This window comes from Haliotis rufescens, unplaced genomic scaffold (assembly GCF_023055435.1).
Source record: "Haliotis rufescens isolate VD_foot unplaced genomic scaffold, xgHalRufe1.0.p SCAF_6, whole genome shotgun sequence".
NCBI classification, from domain to species: domain Eukaryota; kingdom Metazoa; phylum Mollusca; class Gastropoda; order Lepetellida; family Haliotidae; genus Haliotis; species Haliotis rufescens.
Genome location: NW_025964334.1, coordinates 8299576 through 8318275, shown reverse-complemented (window position 1 = coordinate 8318275; position 18700 = coordinate 8299576). Strand labels below are relative to the sequence as shown.

The following is an 18700-nucleotide window of genomic DNA, read 5'->3' as shown; positions in this document are numbered from 1 at the left end:
TGAATATTGCTGATTGCGGCGTTAAAAAACATACAAACATGTAAATAGTTTAACAATCATATCTAGAACAACCTTTCAACATAATTAGTACCTCGTGATACAGGTGTATCGTATGACGATTGTTAGGTATATATCTGTGCTCACGTTTTTTGTGCGGGTGTGCAGTCAAGTTTTTTATGCGTGTGTATTTTGACTTTTTTCGATTAAAGGGCAAGTTCACACGGAAATTAACCTATTTTTCTTGTACTTTTTCCACATTAAAAGTGTTAACCTAGAAGTGTCATAGACAAAAATATAAAAATATCACAATTAATTAACATATTTTTCGCATTAAAACGATTTATATTTTTCACATTTACCAAGTGTTCTATTTCCACAACAAAAACACCATGGCTTATGCCCCTTGCAATATGACGTCATTGGTGCCAATTGATAAACATTATGACGTCATCATGCTTTGTTAGAGCCGCTTCACGTGGTGTAGGTCTATGTGTGTGATTTTAGCGTCTCAGATGCCAGCCAGCATAGTGTTATGCTGAGTCACCACTGCGCCGGAGTGTGTCGTAGGCCATGTTGTTTTACCGCAAACTGGTACTTGATATCTTTTGCGTTGAGAATAGACAGGGACCCAGTTGAATTGGCACCAATTACGTCATAATCTAAGGGGGATAACTCAGGCCTGTTTAGCTCGAAAAACGAAGGCCTCATAACGGCATATCATTTTCACACTATTGTGAGCTTCCTACTTTCTCTGTGAAAAAAATGAGTGTATATTTTCAAACACAGATACTAATTAATTCTAAAATTGCGTTTTGTTTAGAAAAAGAAAGAAAGTGATTTTTGCGTGTACACTTCCCCTTTAACGAGTTTTCATTGTGTACACTATGGTCACTTTTATGGTAGCATTATAACTGTAGCATTGCTGAATGTGACTTAAAACAGCATTCATTCAGTCGAAGGTACGAGCTGCATAGTAAGTACATCACTGAACCAAGGAGGTGGCCATTTTCCCAAACATTGTCATAATTAATAAAACCAAGCCATCAAGCGCTCGTACCAAACGCAGCTGAAACCCAAAATGAGTCTCATATCATTGTTCTATTTTAACGTCATTGGCGTTTTCCATCCACAAGTTTTTTTACAAGGTGTTCATAAACACTATATATCATTGGTGTAGTGAAAAAACGACCATTGTGACGTCAAGGTCACGTGTTACTTTAGGTTTCCAGTCTTTGAGTATCCCTCGATAGCGCCCTTTAAAACAGGATCAGACACACACTGACGTTTAGTCCATTTTATTAGACACACGCTCGATATTTAATATACACAGGAAATGGTTCAAACATTTACGACAGTGAACCTCGGTTAATCGTCTTGGGGATTATCTAATCGTGTAATCCATAGAGACAAGCGTTCTGGTGGGACAATATCAATAATAATACACCCTGCCTGTTTACTCTCACATTGTAGTTCCATTTCAAATCCATCAGGTTTCCGCAGGTTGTTATTACAGAACTATTCACATGCATGTGAGTTTCAAGTTATATTACAGTTTTCACAAATATTTCTATTTACACAAGCAAGTACTGTTGGTTCATTTGAATATGATCACAAAGGTTATTCACATATTCATAAATGACAAACATTAAATTATACAGATATTCACGTCAAAATATTAATTACTTGCCTTCCTCATTATAATACATACATTCCACTGGTGACCATCGGTCACACTTCCGCAGATTACGGAAATGGTCGAGTGGTGCCGAATGACATGTGCCAATAATGTTTGTATATTAAAGAAGTCTTAGAACAATAAAACCCGCCTAGACCCACAACAACAACAAAATAATATTAAATATTTCCATCAGAAATGAGAAAAAACACAATTGCGTCAATTGACAGTCATTGTATGTTATATTTTAGTAACGGCTGATATTACGAAATCACTGTTAATACTAACAGCAACAACGCGTTTCACGCGTCACACAGTACAAGGTCAAGACATAGACTGGGTGTCACAACATGGTGCATTGCGCACTTCATCATTGTAACAAACTGAAACCCAGTTTTACAATAACCCTAGTAATATGTCCATTACTCAAGTTGTTCATTAGTATATACATGTACATGTAGGTATCAAGAATGGACAATTACCAATAGAGACAAGGGCAGCGGTTCAGTTCGTTGTTGTCATTTTCACTGAGCTTTATATATTTATCTCACGTTAACCGGTTCACGCGGTTTTTTTTCAAGATTTTCCTTTGTGCAAGGATGTCATTTGCAACGTGAAGTCATATCAACGCCATATGATGACAATCAGAAGACATCCTTGCTATCTTCTTGTAACCTTTTTTCGAGTTGAGATGGTTCACAAATCCAACCTCCCTGATGCGGCCCTGAAAAAAAAAAAAACATATGTTTTGACAATGTTATCAATTTAGTAATTAAAATTAAAGGCGGCTAACATAAAAGTGTTCATCAGAAAAATAGTCTGACAATCACCAGTTTCAAGTAAGTTATTATAACATTTAACCCATGACAAAGAATGTACATGTCATTTTTTTAATTATTAAATAAAAATGACACAAGACACTCCAATAGATATGTTAGTGAAATATTTTGTCAGTTTCATTATTGCAAATCCGCGACTGCATTCTAAGCTAAATTGTCACATTTGAATATACTACACAACATTTTACCATATTACACGACAGGTGAACAGATTGCGTAACATATGAACAAACATGTGTTTCACAACCTATTAACAGATGACACAACATATGAACGTCAAGACAGACGTTAATTCGAGGTGGTATATCAAGACACGTTAATTCGACATATGTGGTACCTCAAGGATCAAGAAACGTTAATTCGAGGTGGTAAGTCAAGACAGACGTTATTTCGAGGTGGTAAGTCAAGACACACGTTAATTCGAGGTGGTAAGTCAAGACACACGTTAATTCGAGGTGGTAAGTCAAGACACGTTAATTCGAGGTGGTAAGTCAAGACACATGTTAATTCGAGGTGGTAAGTCAAGACACACGTTAATTCGAGGTGGTAAGTCAAGACACGTTAATTCGAGGTGGAACGTCAAGACACATGTTAATTCGAGGTGGTAAGTCAAGACACACGTTAATTCGAGGTGGTAAGTCAAGACACGTTAATTCGAGGTGGAACGTCAAGACACACGTTAATTCGAGGTGGAACGTCAAGACACACGTTAATTGGAGGTGGAACGTCAAGAAAGGCGCTAATACGAGAAAGGTGGTATGTCGAGATTAACGTTTATTCTAGAAAGGCAGTACGTTATTCATCTTAAAGGTTACTGCAACATGTTAGTTCGTCAAGATGGCCGCTGCTTCGCGATAGAACAATGTGAGAGAACAATGTGCTTATCTACCTACTGATTTTTCATCCAGCTTAATTGGTCTTCTTCTTCGTCCATGCGCTGAATTGATATAAGAATTGTTCAATTAATCATTCTGAAAACTATTTGCGAATGTGTCAGTGCTACTTACATGTTTCCATCTTCCCGAGTCAAGGGTGTTAACGGACGACAAAAGTCCAGTTTCCAGGCAAGGCTGTTAACGGACTACAAAAGTCCAGTTTCCAGGCAAGGCTGTTAACGGACTACAAAAGTCCAGTTTCCAGGCAAGGCTGTTAACGGACTACAAAAGTCCAGTTTCCAGGCAAGGCTGTTAACGGACTACAAAAGTCCAGTTTCCAGGCAAGGCTGTTAACGGACTACAAAAGTCCAGTTTCCAGGCAAGGCTGTTAACGGACTACAAAAGTCCAGTTTCCAGGCAAGGCTGTTAACGGACGACAAAAGTCCAGTTTCCAGGCAAGGGTGTTAACGGACTACAAAAGTCCAGTTTCCAGGCAAGGGTGTTAACGGACTACAAAAGTCCAGTTTCCAGGCAAGGGTGTTAACGGACTACAAAAGTCCAGTTTCCAGGCAAGGGTGTTAACGGACGACAAAAGTCCAGTTTCCAGGACTTTTACAGTCAGTTGCTTTCCCTTGCCTCGGGAAGATGTAATGTTTCATCACACAAAATTACGTTTTGAAAGGTTTTATACTTGCGAAAAAGATGGAAACTGTCATTGACGATGACAAAGAATAAAATGGTACTGAATTATGGCGTGCCAATGCTGTCATAATTCCAATCTATATAAGTTAAGTGAGTTCCTTGTACCAGCCCAGTCAGAAATATCCCAGCTATATAACGGCGAAATGTGATTAATCAAGTCTGGACCAGCCAAACCAGTGACTGAAAGCATGAACAACGATCCACGCCATCATGGAAAAATAACATGCAATCAACAATCGCCTGATCCCCATAAGTAGACTCCTGCAACAACCATCGGTTATTGAGGACAAGCAATGGAAGTCTTTAATTGGTTAACCAATCAAATTTTTGTGTTTATGTTTCCATATACCATAATAAATGTATAGGCCACGCCCACTAAAGAGTGGCCACACCCACTAACCAGCAACTATTTCTTTGATAGGCTGATAATAGAAGGGGCGGGGCTTGTGTTGCATTACTGCGCTGAATGATATCACAGATTTTGTATTGCTGATTACAGCTTTGTCTGTTAATGATTAAATGAGCAGTAGTTATTATTGTTGTATATTTATAATGCTTCAATGTGTTGTTTTTTGCGTTTATGGAGACATCGCGGATTTAAACAATTTACACCACCATAGACGCAAAATATATTTTGAAGTCCATTCTGAACTTACTTTCTTACATAAATTTGGACATTTCTAAATCAGTCAAAAAAATGATGTCCGATGCAATTCCCTATTTTGACTTGTACCATATGTTCTCGTGTTCTTTCAGGTGAACAATTGACTTGCCTTTGCATGTGTTTGTGACGGGTGTCTCGCGCGGGGCAGGATACGCACACTTTTTCTCGAACACCTGATTTCATCTCTATTTGATAGTGATTCATAAACACATGCTCATGATATAGTCGGAATCGTACAATCGACCCCGCCTTCTGCAGTGTTTGTATTGGACATGGAAAGGGTTTTGCGGCTTTCTTTACATTTTGGTTGTATTCATGATACTTTGGAGGAATCACGGGGTTTGCCAGAGACTCACCACAGATTGGAGGGACATGTGGGGCGTCGTCGAGATGGATCGCTCCATCTCCTGTGTAGGTGCAACCTTTCCTGAAATAAGAAGTGGGTTTGATTTAACAACTGCTTGGTCAGTGTTGCAGTTAAATGAGTGGTGTCCTCGGTGGTGCAGGGTTTAGTGCAGTAATTTCTGGAATCTACCAACACTGGCATGGTGCTGACAAACCTAAAAAATGATCAAATCTGGGATTTCTGGCTCGCGCAAGAGACGCAACTCTGCACAGACGAGTGGAGTACATGTATCACAAGTGATAATTATGGAACAGTTAAAGCATCTGTTAACTGTGTACACACCGATTGCACAGATACATTGTATGCCATTAATAACCATTACCATCTCATCCTACCGGGTACCCATTCACTTGCCCAAGGAGACGCCACATGGAACATATATTTCTGTTTGAGTCAGGGCCGAAGCCCTAGAAACTCTCATGAGTCTCAAGTCACCCATCCACCTACTCTCCGCGATCAACGATGCTTATCTTCGCCTGATTGTGACCTTATTGCAGTACACAGAAACACGTGCCACAAATTCATCACTAAACCGACATACCTAAACAATTTCAGGCCAAATAAAAAGAAAAAAATAAAGACCTTATTCCTTTTTACATCTTGGTCGGCCCAGGCTAACTGGTAAGTAAAAATTCGTGAACCATAAATTATCAGTACTGTCTATTTTAATCAAACTGAAAAGCTGGGTACGCTGATGGAAATACTTACTGCTGACAGTTGGTGATGAAGAAGCATTTGCTCTGAAACAGATCCGATAGAAACAATTATACAGAATCTCGCTTCTATTAGATAAATACCCGACTCGTGAAGATCCGGGGTAGAATAGGTCTTCAGCAAACCATACTTGCCCTGAAAGACAACTGTGCTTGGCGTAAGGGGCGATTAACGAGATCGGGTGATCAGGCTCGCTGACTTGGTTGATGCTTATGATGTCAATCACTGGATTGTCTGGTCCAGACTCGATTATTTACAGACCGCCGTCATATAGCTGGAATATTGCTCAGTGCGGCGTAAAACAACAAACAAACAGACAAGATAAATACCTTGGTTCGATTCACTACCTTAGCTTTGTTTACGGAAGTGACGTCACATGTCAATATCAATGTCCGTTGCTCACGAGAACGATTTGATTGGACGGCTATTTTTAGCGTTATCTCATTTTGACTCAAGACAAAGCCGGGTGGCAAAAGGGGGACCGTTACTCAAAGCGAGCTTAGCGTTAAGATGATGGTAACTCCCATACCTTAACATAGACTTACGACAGTCGTATGCTAAGGTTGTTTTGTACAAAGACACCCTGGCCCTCGTTCGACAAAGCGACCACAGCACTTAGGCGATCCTAACTTCCATATTTACATAGATTCACAACAGTCGTAGCTCTAAGACAGCTTTAACGGTCGCTGGAACTGGTGGTTGAGTGAGTTTGGTTTAACGTCACTTTGAACAGTACTTCAGCTATTTCAGTGTGAGCTTGTGAGTGTCATCCCGAATGGATGCAGGTTTTAATGTTCACTCCGGTGAAACCAAGAGCACGGATATGCTGCTGACAAACTTAGAAACATTAGCAGGGAGAACCGGAATTTGTTCCCAGGATAATATGTTTCTTGTACGCCTACAGGACACGACCCTGTACAGCCAGCTCCGGCGGCTCCCTGGACCACCCGTGGACCACTCTTTGATTACCTTGGACCACCCTTGGACCACCCGTGGACCACCCTTGGACCGCTATTGGCTCATCCGTGGACCACTATTCGACCACCCTGGACCACTATTCGACCATCCGTGGACCACCCCTGGACCACTATTCGACCATCCGTGGACCACCCCTAGACCACTATTCGACCATCCGTAGACCACCCTGGACCACTATTCGACCATCCGTGGACCACCCCTGGACCACTATTGGACCATCCGTAGACCACCCTGGGGCCACTATTGGACAATCCGTGGACCACCCCTGGACTACCCTTGGACCACCCGTGCCCTCTCATGCTGAGGACTTATAACTTCGGACAACTTCCGGTAAACCATGATGGGGTGTGGGTATTGAAGGATTTGTATGATGACGTTTTACTTACATAATCCCCTTCAGCATGACGCCGGCAAGGACGAGGACGCCCACACAGAGGACGGCCACAAACGCCCTCATCACCCACAGCTGAGACTCATCGGCCTCCTCCACCTGGGACACGACTACGACAAAACAGACAGGGCATTAGCTACTTCATAGGACAAAACAGGAAGGGCATTAGCTACATTATAGGACAAAACAGACAGGGCATTAGCTACATCAGAGCACAAAACAGACAGGGCATTAGCTACATTATAGGACAAAACAGGCAGGGCATTAGCTACATTATAGTACAAAACAGGCAGGGCATTAGCTACATCATAGCACAAAACAGACAGGGCATTAGCTACAGTATACGACAAAACAGACAGGGCATTAGCTACAGTATACGACAAAACAGACAGGGCATTAGCTACATTGTAGGACAAAACAAGCAGGGCATTAGCTACATTATAGGACAAAACAGACAGGGCATTAGCTACATCATAGGACAAAACAGGAAGGGCATTAGCTACATCATAGGACAAAACAGACAGGGCAATAGCTACATTATAGGACAAAACAAGCAGGGCATTAGCTACATTATAGGACAAAACAGACAGGGCATTAGCTACATTATAGGACAAAACAGGCAGGGCATTAGATACATTATAAGACAAAACAGGCAGGGTATTAGCTACATCATAGGACAAAACAGGCAGGGCATTAGCTACATTATAGGACAAAACAGGCAGGGCATTAGCTACATCATAGGACAAAACAGGCAGGGCATTAGCTACATAATGGTTCAAAACAGGCAGGGCATTAGCTACATCATGGTTCAAAACAGGCAGGGCATTAGCTACATCATAGGACAAAACATGCAGGGCATTAGCTACATCATAGGACAAAACAGGCAGGGCATTAGCTACATCATAGGACAAAACAGGCAGGGCATTAGCTACATTATAGGACAAAACAGACAGGGCATTAGCTACAGTATACGACAAAACAGACAGGGCATTAGCTACATTGTAGGACAAAACAAGCAGGGCATTAGCTACATTATAGGACAAAACAGACAGGGCATTAGCTACATCATAGGACAAAACAGGAAGGGCATTAGCTACATCATAGGACAAAACAGGCAGGGCATTAGCTACATTATAGGACAAAACAAGCAGGGCATTAGCTACATTATAGGACAAAACAGACAGGGCATTAGCTACATTGTAGGACAAAACAAGCAGGGCATTAGCTACATTATAGGACAAAACAGACAGGGCATTAGCTACATCATAGGACAAAACAGGAAGGGCATTAGCTACATCATAGGACAAAACAGACAGGGCATTAGCTACATTATAGGACAAAACAGGCAGGGCATTAGATACATTATAAGACAAAACAGGCAGGGTATTAGCTACATCATAGGACAAAACAGGCAGGGCATTAGCTACATTATAGGACAAAACAGGCAGGGCATTAGCTACATCATAGGACAAAACAGACAGGGCATTAGCTACATCATAGGACAAAACAAGCAGGGCATTAGCTACATCATAGGACAAAACAGACAGGGCATTAGCTACATCATAGGACAAAACAGGAAGGGCATTAGCTACATCATAGGACAAAACAGACAGGGCATTAGCTACATCATAGGACAAAACAGGCAGGGTATTAGCTACATCATAGGACAAAACAGGCAGGGCATTAGCTACATCATAAGACAAAACAGGCAGGGTATCAGCTACATTATAGGACAAAACAGGCAGGGCATTAGCTACATCATAGCACAAAACAGGCAGGGCATTAGCTACATCATAAGACAAAACAGGCAGGGCATTAGCTACATCATAGGACAAAACAGGCAGGGCGTTAGCTACATTATAGGACAAAACAGGCAGGGCATTAGCTACTGGTCAACAGTGGAACTCTCCATCTTATTAGATTATTAGATAGTCGCTAGTGCGTGCGAGCGTGCGTGTACGTGCGTGTGTGTCTCAGGGTAATATGCTTTCATTAAGACAAATTACTCTCAAGACAAAATGCTCTTACGATGCTCTTAATGGGAAACGTACGCGTTACTCTCATAATCTCAAGGACAAGTTTAGCCGTGAAGATCCACGCTAGAATAGGTCTTCTGAAACCCATGCTTGTCGTAAGAGGCGACTAACGGGATCGGGCAGTCAGGCTCGCAGACATGGTTAATGCATGTTATCGTATCACAATTAACTTGGATCCATGCTCTTGATGTCAATCACTGGATTGTCTGGTCCAAACTCGATTATTTACGTTTACAGTTGCCTTTCACAGCAAACATGGGTTGCTGAAGACCTATTCCAACCCGGATCTTAAACGGGTCCCTTTAGAACAATAACTCATACTGAACAACTTTACTGTACATTTACATGTATGTCCGAGGAACAACATGAATCGTGCTCTGGCCGATGTGTACATTTATTATCTTGGAAAAGATCTGTCAATTATAACAAATTATATGCCATAAGGAAGATTGTCCAACCTATGTCACGTGACCTGCCTTTACAACAACTGCAAAGACTGCATGTGCCAGCGCCCAGGATGTACCTGGCAGACCACATGTAAGGTGGGCTGTACAGGCCAACATCACATACCCTTTTTGAAATGTATGGTGAAAAGTTAGAGACATAAATCATGATTAATATAAAACAGATTAGTGACAAATTTAGCCTGCGAAATGTAAATCAACGAATCCCATAGCTTGATATGTTATAACGATGCATTTGTAAATACTGCATCAATTTTACGGCAGAGAATACCAGAGGAGAAGGTGATGTGAAATTGGATAACAGCACTTATATAGCGACGTGCATGCACGTGTGTGTGGCTGCTTGTACTAGTCCGGACTGAAGCCGATTTATAGTGCTAGCCCACTGAGATGTCGTTTCCATGCCGCAGCGTAACATGAATACCCCACTCAGACACAGTATACTGACTCCGAACCGACCAGTCCTTGTTTTAGACCCTTAATGCCGAGCGCCAGACAGGGTAACAACAAGTACCATCTTTTGATATGACGCGGCCAGGGATGGAACCCCGGACCTTCCGCTCTTTGGGCGGACGCTCTACCACTAGACCACGGAGGCGGTTGGACAACACAAGAAGTTGGCTTCATGTATCCATCTGGGGAATCGAACACGGTCATTCCGGACAAGCGAATGCTTGGCTACCCCACCGCCCCCTCCGTGATAAGAACACTTACTAATGACATTCTCCACTTCAACATCCTCCAGAATGACCTTGACATTGCCGGTGGTGCTCTTCACGTTGGTGCTGCTGCTGTCGCTGGCGGCGACGGTGACGATGTAGTAGTCCACTCCGCCAGTGTCGGCGTCGTAGTCCAGCAGGGACGCCACCACCAGACGCCCGTCTGTCGTCATCACAAACTTGCCCGTTACGCTGATGCTAGAAGCTGCAGAAGATAACATCTGTGCAGTGGGATGAGGGAACCACTATTTTATATTCTAATGTTGGGATCGTTATTTGGCAGGATTTATTGATGGTTACTGATTCAAAACTTTCTGTGATGGAGTCCAACATTGAACAAGAATTTTACAGCATAATGTTATCTGGACGTTTTACAGCGTATTGTTGTCCAACGAACATTTATTTATTTATTTATTTATTTATTTGGGGTTGAAACACGAGGACATTCATTCATTCATTCATTCATTCATTCATTCATTCATTCATTCATTTATTTATTTGGGGGTGGACACGAGGACATTATTTATTTATTTATTTACGCCACAGAATAACAGGTTCAAATGGGCGCAAAGGGCAAAATATATAAAGGATAAAAATTACATGAATTGATCACTGAAAATCAGTGATGACACCAGGTGTTCGCAATATATTTACTCTTGTGAGTAAAGTGGTACTTTCGCTCGATGTAGACGTGCCTCTTGTGTAAATAACGACCTTGACCTTGCGTCACTTCACAGGCTTTGTTCAATCCGGTCACAAGGCGGAGGTACAGCGGCGATAATTATAATAATTACAAAATGGAAATTTAATACATACTTGAATAATCTAGAATGAGTATCGCTCATATTACAGGCTATTTTATGAAATGAAGATATATTTTTGTAAAAGTTTCCACTCACGATTCTTGATGTCAAGGACGCTGTATGTGATCAATCCGTCATCGCCGCCGTCGTTGTCCGTGGCTACAAACGTCTCCACAGTCTGCCCCAGGGTGGCTGACTCCTTGATGGTCACCTCGGGGAAGGTGGAACCGGCCCCGGGGGTCGGGGAGGTCCATGAGGGTTCGAACTCGTTCTCACCCAGAATCTGCATCAATGAAACGAGGTGAGGTGAAATGGGGTTTAACGTCGCGTCCAAGATTATTGCGCTTATATAGCGACCTGCATGCACATGTGTGGCTGCTTGTACTAGTCCCGAAAAATGCCGATTTTATAGTGCTAGGCCACTGAGATACCATGCCGCAGTTTTAACAAGAATACCCCATTCAGACACAGTATACTGACTCCGAGCCAACCAGTCCTTGTTTTAGCCCCTTCATGCTGAGCGCCAAGACCATGTACCATCTTTTAACGTATTATGGTATGACGCCGTTTTTTTCAAGAATACCCCATTCAGACACAGAATACTGACTCCGAGCCGACCAGTCCTTGTTTTAGCCCCTTCATGCCGAGCGCCAATACTATGTACCATCTTTTAACGTATTGTGATATGACGCAGGACCCCGGACCTTCCGCTCTCCGGGCGCAACAATGAAGGCGGGTGGTGACTGTGATGTACTTCACAGCACAACATGCGACCTGTACCGATACCTAGAACTAATCCCCAGCACCTATGTTGGTCCTCACAGGCGATTTACTTCAAGAATTTGTCAAAAATGAAAGCACATGTCATCTGAAGTTGTGAAATATGTGAAATGCTAAATTTCCTCATTGATAACATATCTGTGAAATTTGGGGTTAAGACTTTCAGGCAAGAAAAACAGCGCCATGGTCATCAATTGTGCTCCCCTTCTTGCAAACGGAATTTTTGATCGGACTGGCAAAATTAAAACGTTATCTCTGTGTTAATTTGTACGGGGCGGTGGGGTAGTCTGGTGGTTAAAGCGTTCGCTCGACACGCCGAAGACCCGGGTTCGATTCCCTACATGGGTGCATTGTGTGGAGCCAATATATTGGTGGAATATTGCTCACTCACTCACTCACTCACTCACTCACTCACTCACTCACTCACTCACTCACTCAACAGGGGGCCCAGTTGGCAAGGGCGCCTCAGATCGAGTTGCGTCCCTTGGTCGTGCCAGAAACCTATGTTCGCGGCTTCTGATCACACTTAGCTCTTCGTGTCTAGGCTTGCCAGCACTATACCTGTGCCAGTGGGTTTCATCAAAGTGGTAAACATCTCAGACGTCTAAGACCTGCATCACTTCGGGGTTTCCTCCCACATCAAGCAGTAACGCCCTGACATAACTGAAATACTGCTAGCAGCGGCGTTAAATCAAACTAACTCGCTCACCTCAACAGTGACGCGGATAGCCGACGTCATAGCGCGTGCTGACGTCGGGTTATCCACGGCTAACAGCACCAGACTGTACGTCTTGGTTGCAGGCAGGGATTCGTAGTCCACGCTGCCGCCGTTGACGTAGAGGTCATGGTTTGTGATGCTGAACACGTTGTCTGTGTCGCCGCTGTCGATACTGAGAGTGATGACAGCGTTGTCACCGTCATCCGCGTCGCTCATCGTCAGCGACAGAATTTGTTGATCTGAAAGTATATACTCCCGCAGTAAATGTTTTCATTCTGCAACTAATTTAGATAACGTATCAGTGCAGTGTGTCGAAGCAGGCATCAAATGACCTTGACATTGACAACTACTGCATCATTACCAGCATTCGAGAGAATGGGTGAGTGAGTGAGTTGGGTTTAGCGCCGCTTTAAACAACATTCAAGGTTAATAAGGGAGGAAACCCAAAAGTGACGCAGCTATCAGACGTTAACCTTTGTTCATGAAATCCACGAATACGGGTATGGAGTTGACAAATCTAGATATATAATCGGGGCTTACCGGGATTCGAACCCACGATCAAAGGGACGCAAGTCTGAACAGCGAATTTCACGGCCTGAGACGACGGCCTTAGACGACGGGGTCACCCGGGCCGCAAATAGTTGTTAATTTAATAGAAAGACATCAGTAATGAAACGAACGCAGTCGATGAGCTTACTATTGGCGGAGTTTTCCTGAACTTGTATCGTCGGGGCCATGTCAGTCGCCACGGGGGCGTTGTCGTTGATGTCGGTGACGATGAAGCTGAGTGCCGCTGTTGACTCCGCACCGAGGCCGTCCACTCCCTTCAAGGTGATGTCCGCCAACGTCGTCATGCCGCCACCGTCGCGGTCAATGCGTTCGGAGCTGTAGGTTATTTCACCAGAAGCAGGGTCTACTGACAGCCTGTTGGCGTTCGTGCCTACACGGGTATAAAGATACACGGGTATAAAGATAAATGGGTATAAAGGAATATCGTATAAATATGCACGGGTATAAAGGTATACGGTATAAACATACATGGGTACCAAGATATACGATATTAATATACACGGATATAAAGGTACACGGTATAAAGGTATACGGTACAAACATACATAGTATAATGGTATAGGTTATAAACATGCATGTATAAAGGTATATGGTATTAATATACACGGGTATAAAGGTATACGGATTAAATATACATGATAGAAAGGTATACGGTATAAATGAACACGGGTATAAAGGTATACGGTATAATATACATGGTATAAAGTTATACGGTATAATATACACGGGTATAAAGGTATAGGGGTAAATATACGCGGGTATAAAGGTATACGGATTAAATATACATGATAGAAAGGTATACGGTATAAATGTACACGGGTATAAAGGTATACGATATAATATACACGAGTTTAAAGGTATACGGTATAATATACATGGGTATAAGGTATAAGGATTAAATATACATGATAGAAAGGTATACAGTATACATGTACACGGGTATAAAGGTATACGGTATAATATACACGCGTATGAAGGTATACGGTATTAATATACGTGGGTATAAAGGTATACGGATTAAATATACATGATAGAAAGGTATACGGTATAAAGGTATATGGTATAATATACACGAGTATAAAGATATATAGTATCAACATACATGGCATTACGGTATATGGTATACATATACACAGGTATAATGGTATACGGTATAAATAGACATAGGTATAAAGGTATATGGTATAAACATACATGGTATAACGGTATACGGTATAAATATACACGAGTATAGAGGAATACGGCAGTACAGGCAAATTCTGTTTGTTTTTTGCATGACACGATAACTCTTGCCGCTGAGTACATATCGTATGTGTTAAGAACACGAGGCAACGTTTTGGATATATACAAAAACTCGAAATATACTGATCTGGGAACATAAAACACTGATCAAGGATTATCGGTAGGTTTGAGAAATGTTCAGCATTATGTAAATACCATTAAGGTGCAAATAGGACCTCTACTCGTGATGTTGAAGCACATAGCGTCTCCAGAGAACCAAGGCTTGATTTGTCCAATCATTAGTGAGTGTGTTGGGTTCTACGCTGCTTTCAACAGTATTCCAGTTATATAACGGCGTGCCAGCTTGATGTGGGAGGAGAGCTCGGAGTGATGCAGGTCTCAGACGTTTATGACTTTGGTGAAACACACGAGCACGGGTATGGTGCTGACAAACCTAGAAACACAATCGGGCCAAACCGGGATTCGAATCCGGTCCACGGCCATAGGTTTTTTGGCGTGCCCTGCACAGCGCATTGCTGTGTACTTGACTCACCCTCCAGCGTGTACGTGACTCACCCTCCAGCGTCTACGTATCTCACCCTCCAGCGTCTACATGACTCACCCTCCAGCGTGTACGTGACCACATTACAGCGTCTACGTGACTCACCCTCAAGTGTGTAAGTGACCACCTTACAGCGTCTACGTGACTCACCCTCAAGTGTGTAAGTGACCACCTTACAGCGTCTACGTGACTCACCCTCAAGTGTGTAAGTGACCACCTTAAGCGTCTACGTGACTCACCCTCAAGTGTGTAAGTGACCACCTTACAGCGTCTACGTGACTCACCCTCAAGTGTGTAAGTGACCACCTTACAGCGTCTACGTGACTCACCCTCAAGTGTGTAAGTGACCACCTTACAGCGTCTACGTGACTCACCCTCAAGTGTGTAAGTGACCACCTTACAGCGTCTACGTGACTCACCCTCAAGTGTGTAAGTGACCACCTTACAGCGTCTACGTGACTCACCCTCAAGTGTGTAAGTGACCACCTTACAGCGTCTACGTGACTCACCCTCAAGTGTGTAAGTGACCACCTTAAGCGTCTACGTGACTCACCCTCAAGTGTGTAAGTGACCACCTTACAGCGTCTACGTGACTCACCCTCAAGTGTGTAAGTGACCACCTTACAGCGTCTACGTGACTCACCCTCAAGTGTGTAAGTGACCACCTTACAGCGTCTACGTGACTCACCCTCAAGTGTGTAAGTGACCACCTTACAGCGTCTACGTGACTCACCCTCAAGTGTGTAAGTGACCACCTTAAGCGTCTACGTGACTCACCCTCAAGTGTGTAAGTGACCACCTTACAGCGTCTACGTGACTCACCCTCAAGTGTGTAAGTGACCACCTTACAGCGTCTACGTGACTCACCCTCAAGTGTGTAAGTGACCACCTTACAGCGTCTACGTGACTCACCCTCAAGTGTGTAAGTGACCACCTTACAGCGTCTACGTGACTCACCCTCAAGTGTGTAAGTGACCACCTTACAGTGTCTACGTGACTCACCCTCAAGTGTGTAAGTGACCACCTTACAGCGTCTACGTGACTCACCCTCAAGTGTGTATGTGACTCACCCTCCAGCGTCTCATGACTCACCCTCCAGCGTGTACGTGACTCACCCTCCAATGTGTACGTGACGCTTCCTGAGTTGCCGGCTGTTTTGTACACCCCCGATATCACCGTCCCCTCGCCTTGTTCCTCGCGTATCTCCACGTCAGCCTTTGCCGTGATCAGGAACGTCGCTGCCACCACCTGCACTACGCTCGCCGTCATCAACGTGTCCGTCTGGAACGTCCCGTCATCAGCCCTGCAGTGATGAAGTAATCGGTCAAACATGTTCAGATATCTGTAAATAAGTCGCAGGGGGATGCAGCAATCGTTTCTACATTAATGAATCAGAAAGGTAGTTTAATGCTGAGAATTAAATGCTGGGATAACAAACTACGCTCATAGTATAGCTTGATTCATTTCGGATGCACAGGGTTAAAAGAGCGAGGCATTTTCTTGACTCACTCAGTTGGGCGTAAATAAAAAATAGCGATCAAAATTATATGAATGGATCGCTGAAAATCAGTGATGACATCGGGTGTAAGGGTAGGCATGTCCTGCCTTACCGGCAGAGCCCGCCACAATACACAATTTGCATTTTTTTTAAACCCGTCCAATTGAATTTGTTAAATTATTATTAATTTGAATTAAATTATCATCTTCATTTCCCAAGAAAATCAGCCTCGGTCCAAGACTTGCTGATGTTCAAATACTAAAAAGACGCTTCCTGAAACAGCACATTTTTGTTGTCCCAAACATGTTGTTGTTGAAAACAACACATTGTACTTCTCATTTAAACAAACACCTCTGATAACGTTCATAATGATTTGTAATTGTTTTTTCATCGGTAAAAACATGAATTTCGCCCCTGGAGAATCTGGGTTAGAACTGATCCCACAGCAACCTATACAGGTCACCCCTTGGGTATTCAGGGTTACAACAGGTCCCCTGTACCCTATACTGGTCCCTTAGGTATTAAGGGTTAGAAGGTCCCCGGTACCCTATACAGGTCACTCCTTGGGTATTCCGGGTTAGAACAGGTCCCTACAAACCTATACATATCATCCCTTGGGTATCCCGGGTTAGAACAGGTCCCCACTAACTTATACAGGTCACCACTTGGGTATTCCGGGTTAGAACAGGTCCCCATCAACCGATACAGGTCATCCCTTGGGTTTCCGGGTTAGAACAGGTCCCCACCAACCGATACAGGTCATCCCTTGTGTATTCCGGGTTAGAACAGGTCCCCATCAACCGATACAGGTCATCCCTTGGGTTTCCGGGTTAGAACAGGTCCCCAACAACCGACAGAGGTCACCACTTGGGTATTCCGGGTTAGAACAGGTCCCCAACAACCGATACAGGTCATCCCTTGGGTATTCCGGGTTAGAACAGGTCCCCGACAACCGATACAGGTCATCCCTTGGGTATTCCGGGTTAGAACAGGTTCCCGGTACCCTATACAGGTCACTCCTTGGGTATTCCGGGTTAGAACAGGTCCCCACTAACCTATGCATGTCATCCCTTGGGTATTCCGGGTTAGAACAGGTTCCCATTAACCGATACATGTCATCCCTTGGGTATTCCGGGTTAGAACAGGTCCCCACCAATCGATACATGTCATCCCTTGGGTATTCCGGGTTAGAACAGGTCCCCACCAACCGATACAGGTCACTCCTTGGGTATTCCGGGTTAGAACAGGTCCCCACCAACCTATACAGGTCACTCCTTGGGTATTCCGGGTTAGAACAGGTCCCCAACAACCGACAGAGGTCCCCACTAACCTATGCATGTCATCCCTTGGGTATTCCGGGTTAGAACAGGTCCCCACCAACCGATACAGGTCACTCCTTGGGTATTCCGGGTTAGAACAGGTTCCCGGTACCCTATACAGGTCACTCCTTGGGTATTCCGGGTTAGAACAGGTCTCCACCAACCGACAGAGGTCACTCCTTGGATATTCCGGGTTAGAACAGGTCCCCAACAACCGACAGAGGTCACTCCTTGGGTATTCCGGGTTAGAACAGGTCCCCACCAACCGATACAGGTCACTCCTTGGGTATTCCGGGTTAGAACAGGTCCCCAACAACCGATACAGGTCACTCCTTGGGTATTCCGGGTTAGAACAGGTCCCCACCAACCGATACATGTCATCCCTTGGGTATTCCGGGTTAGAACAGGTCCCCACCAACCGACAGAGGTCACTCCTTGGATATTCCGGGTTAGAACAGGTTCCCGGTACCCTATACAGGTCACTCCTTGGGTATTCCGGGTTAGAACAGGTCCCCAACAACCGATACAGGTCACTCCTTGGGTATTCCGGGTTAGAACAGGTCCCCACCAACCGACAGAGGTCACCACTTGGGTATTCCAGATTAGAACAGGTCCCCACCAACCGATACAGGTCACCACTTGGATATTCCGGGTTAGAACAGGTTCCCGGTACCCTATACAGGTCACTCCTTGGGTATTCCGGGTTAGAACAGGTCTCCACCAACCGATACAGGTCACCACTTGTGTATTCCGGGTTAGAACAGGT

At 43.9% G+C, this 18700-nt stretch overlaps 1 protein-coding gene across 2 annotated transcripts in view; it reads right to left on the bottom strand.

The window, feature by feature from the left end:
* Positions 1–1279: 1279 nt before the first annotated feature.
* LOC124144009 (protocadherin Fat 4-like) overlaps positions 1280–18700 on the bottom strand; it is a 35529-nt gene continuing 18108 nt past the window's right edge. Inside the window, exons 11-20 of one of the 2 annotated variants that reach the window (XM_046513218.2) lie at positions 16233–16420; positions 13462–13704; positions 12756–13003; positions 11363–11549; positions 10459–10668; positions 7240–7354; positions 5870–5901; positions 5112–5182; positions 3404–3451; positions 1280–2399 (exon numbers count right to left, since the gene is read on the bottom strand). In XM_046513218.2, coding sequence (XP_046369174.2) covers positions 3404–3451; positions 5112–5182; positions 5870–5901; positions 7240–7354; positions 10459–10668; positions 11363–11549; positions 12756–13003; positions 13462–13704; positions 16233–16420 — 1342 coding nt within the window. In that variant the 3' untranslated portion in view covers positions 1280–2399. The remainder of the gene's footprint in view (positions 2400–3403; positions 3452–5111; positions 5183–5869; positions 5902–7239; positions 7355–10458; positions 10669–11362; positions 11550–12755; positions 13004–13461; positions 13705–16232; positions 16421–18700) is intronic. The other variant, XM_048386349.1, reaches the window with a different exon arrangement.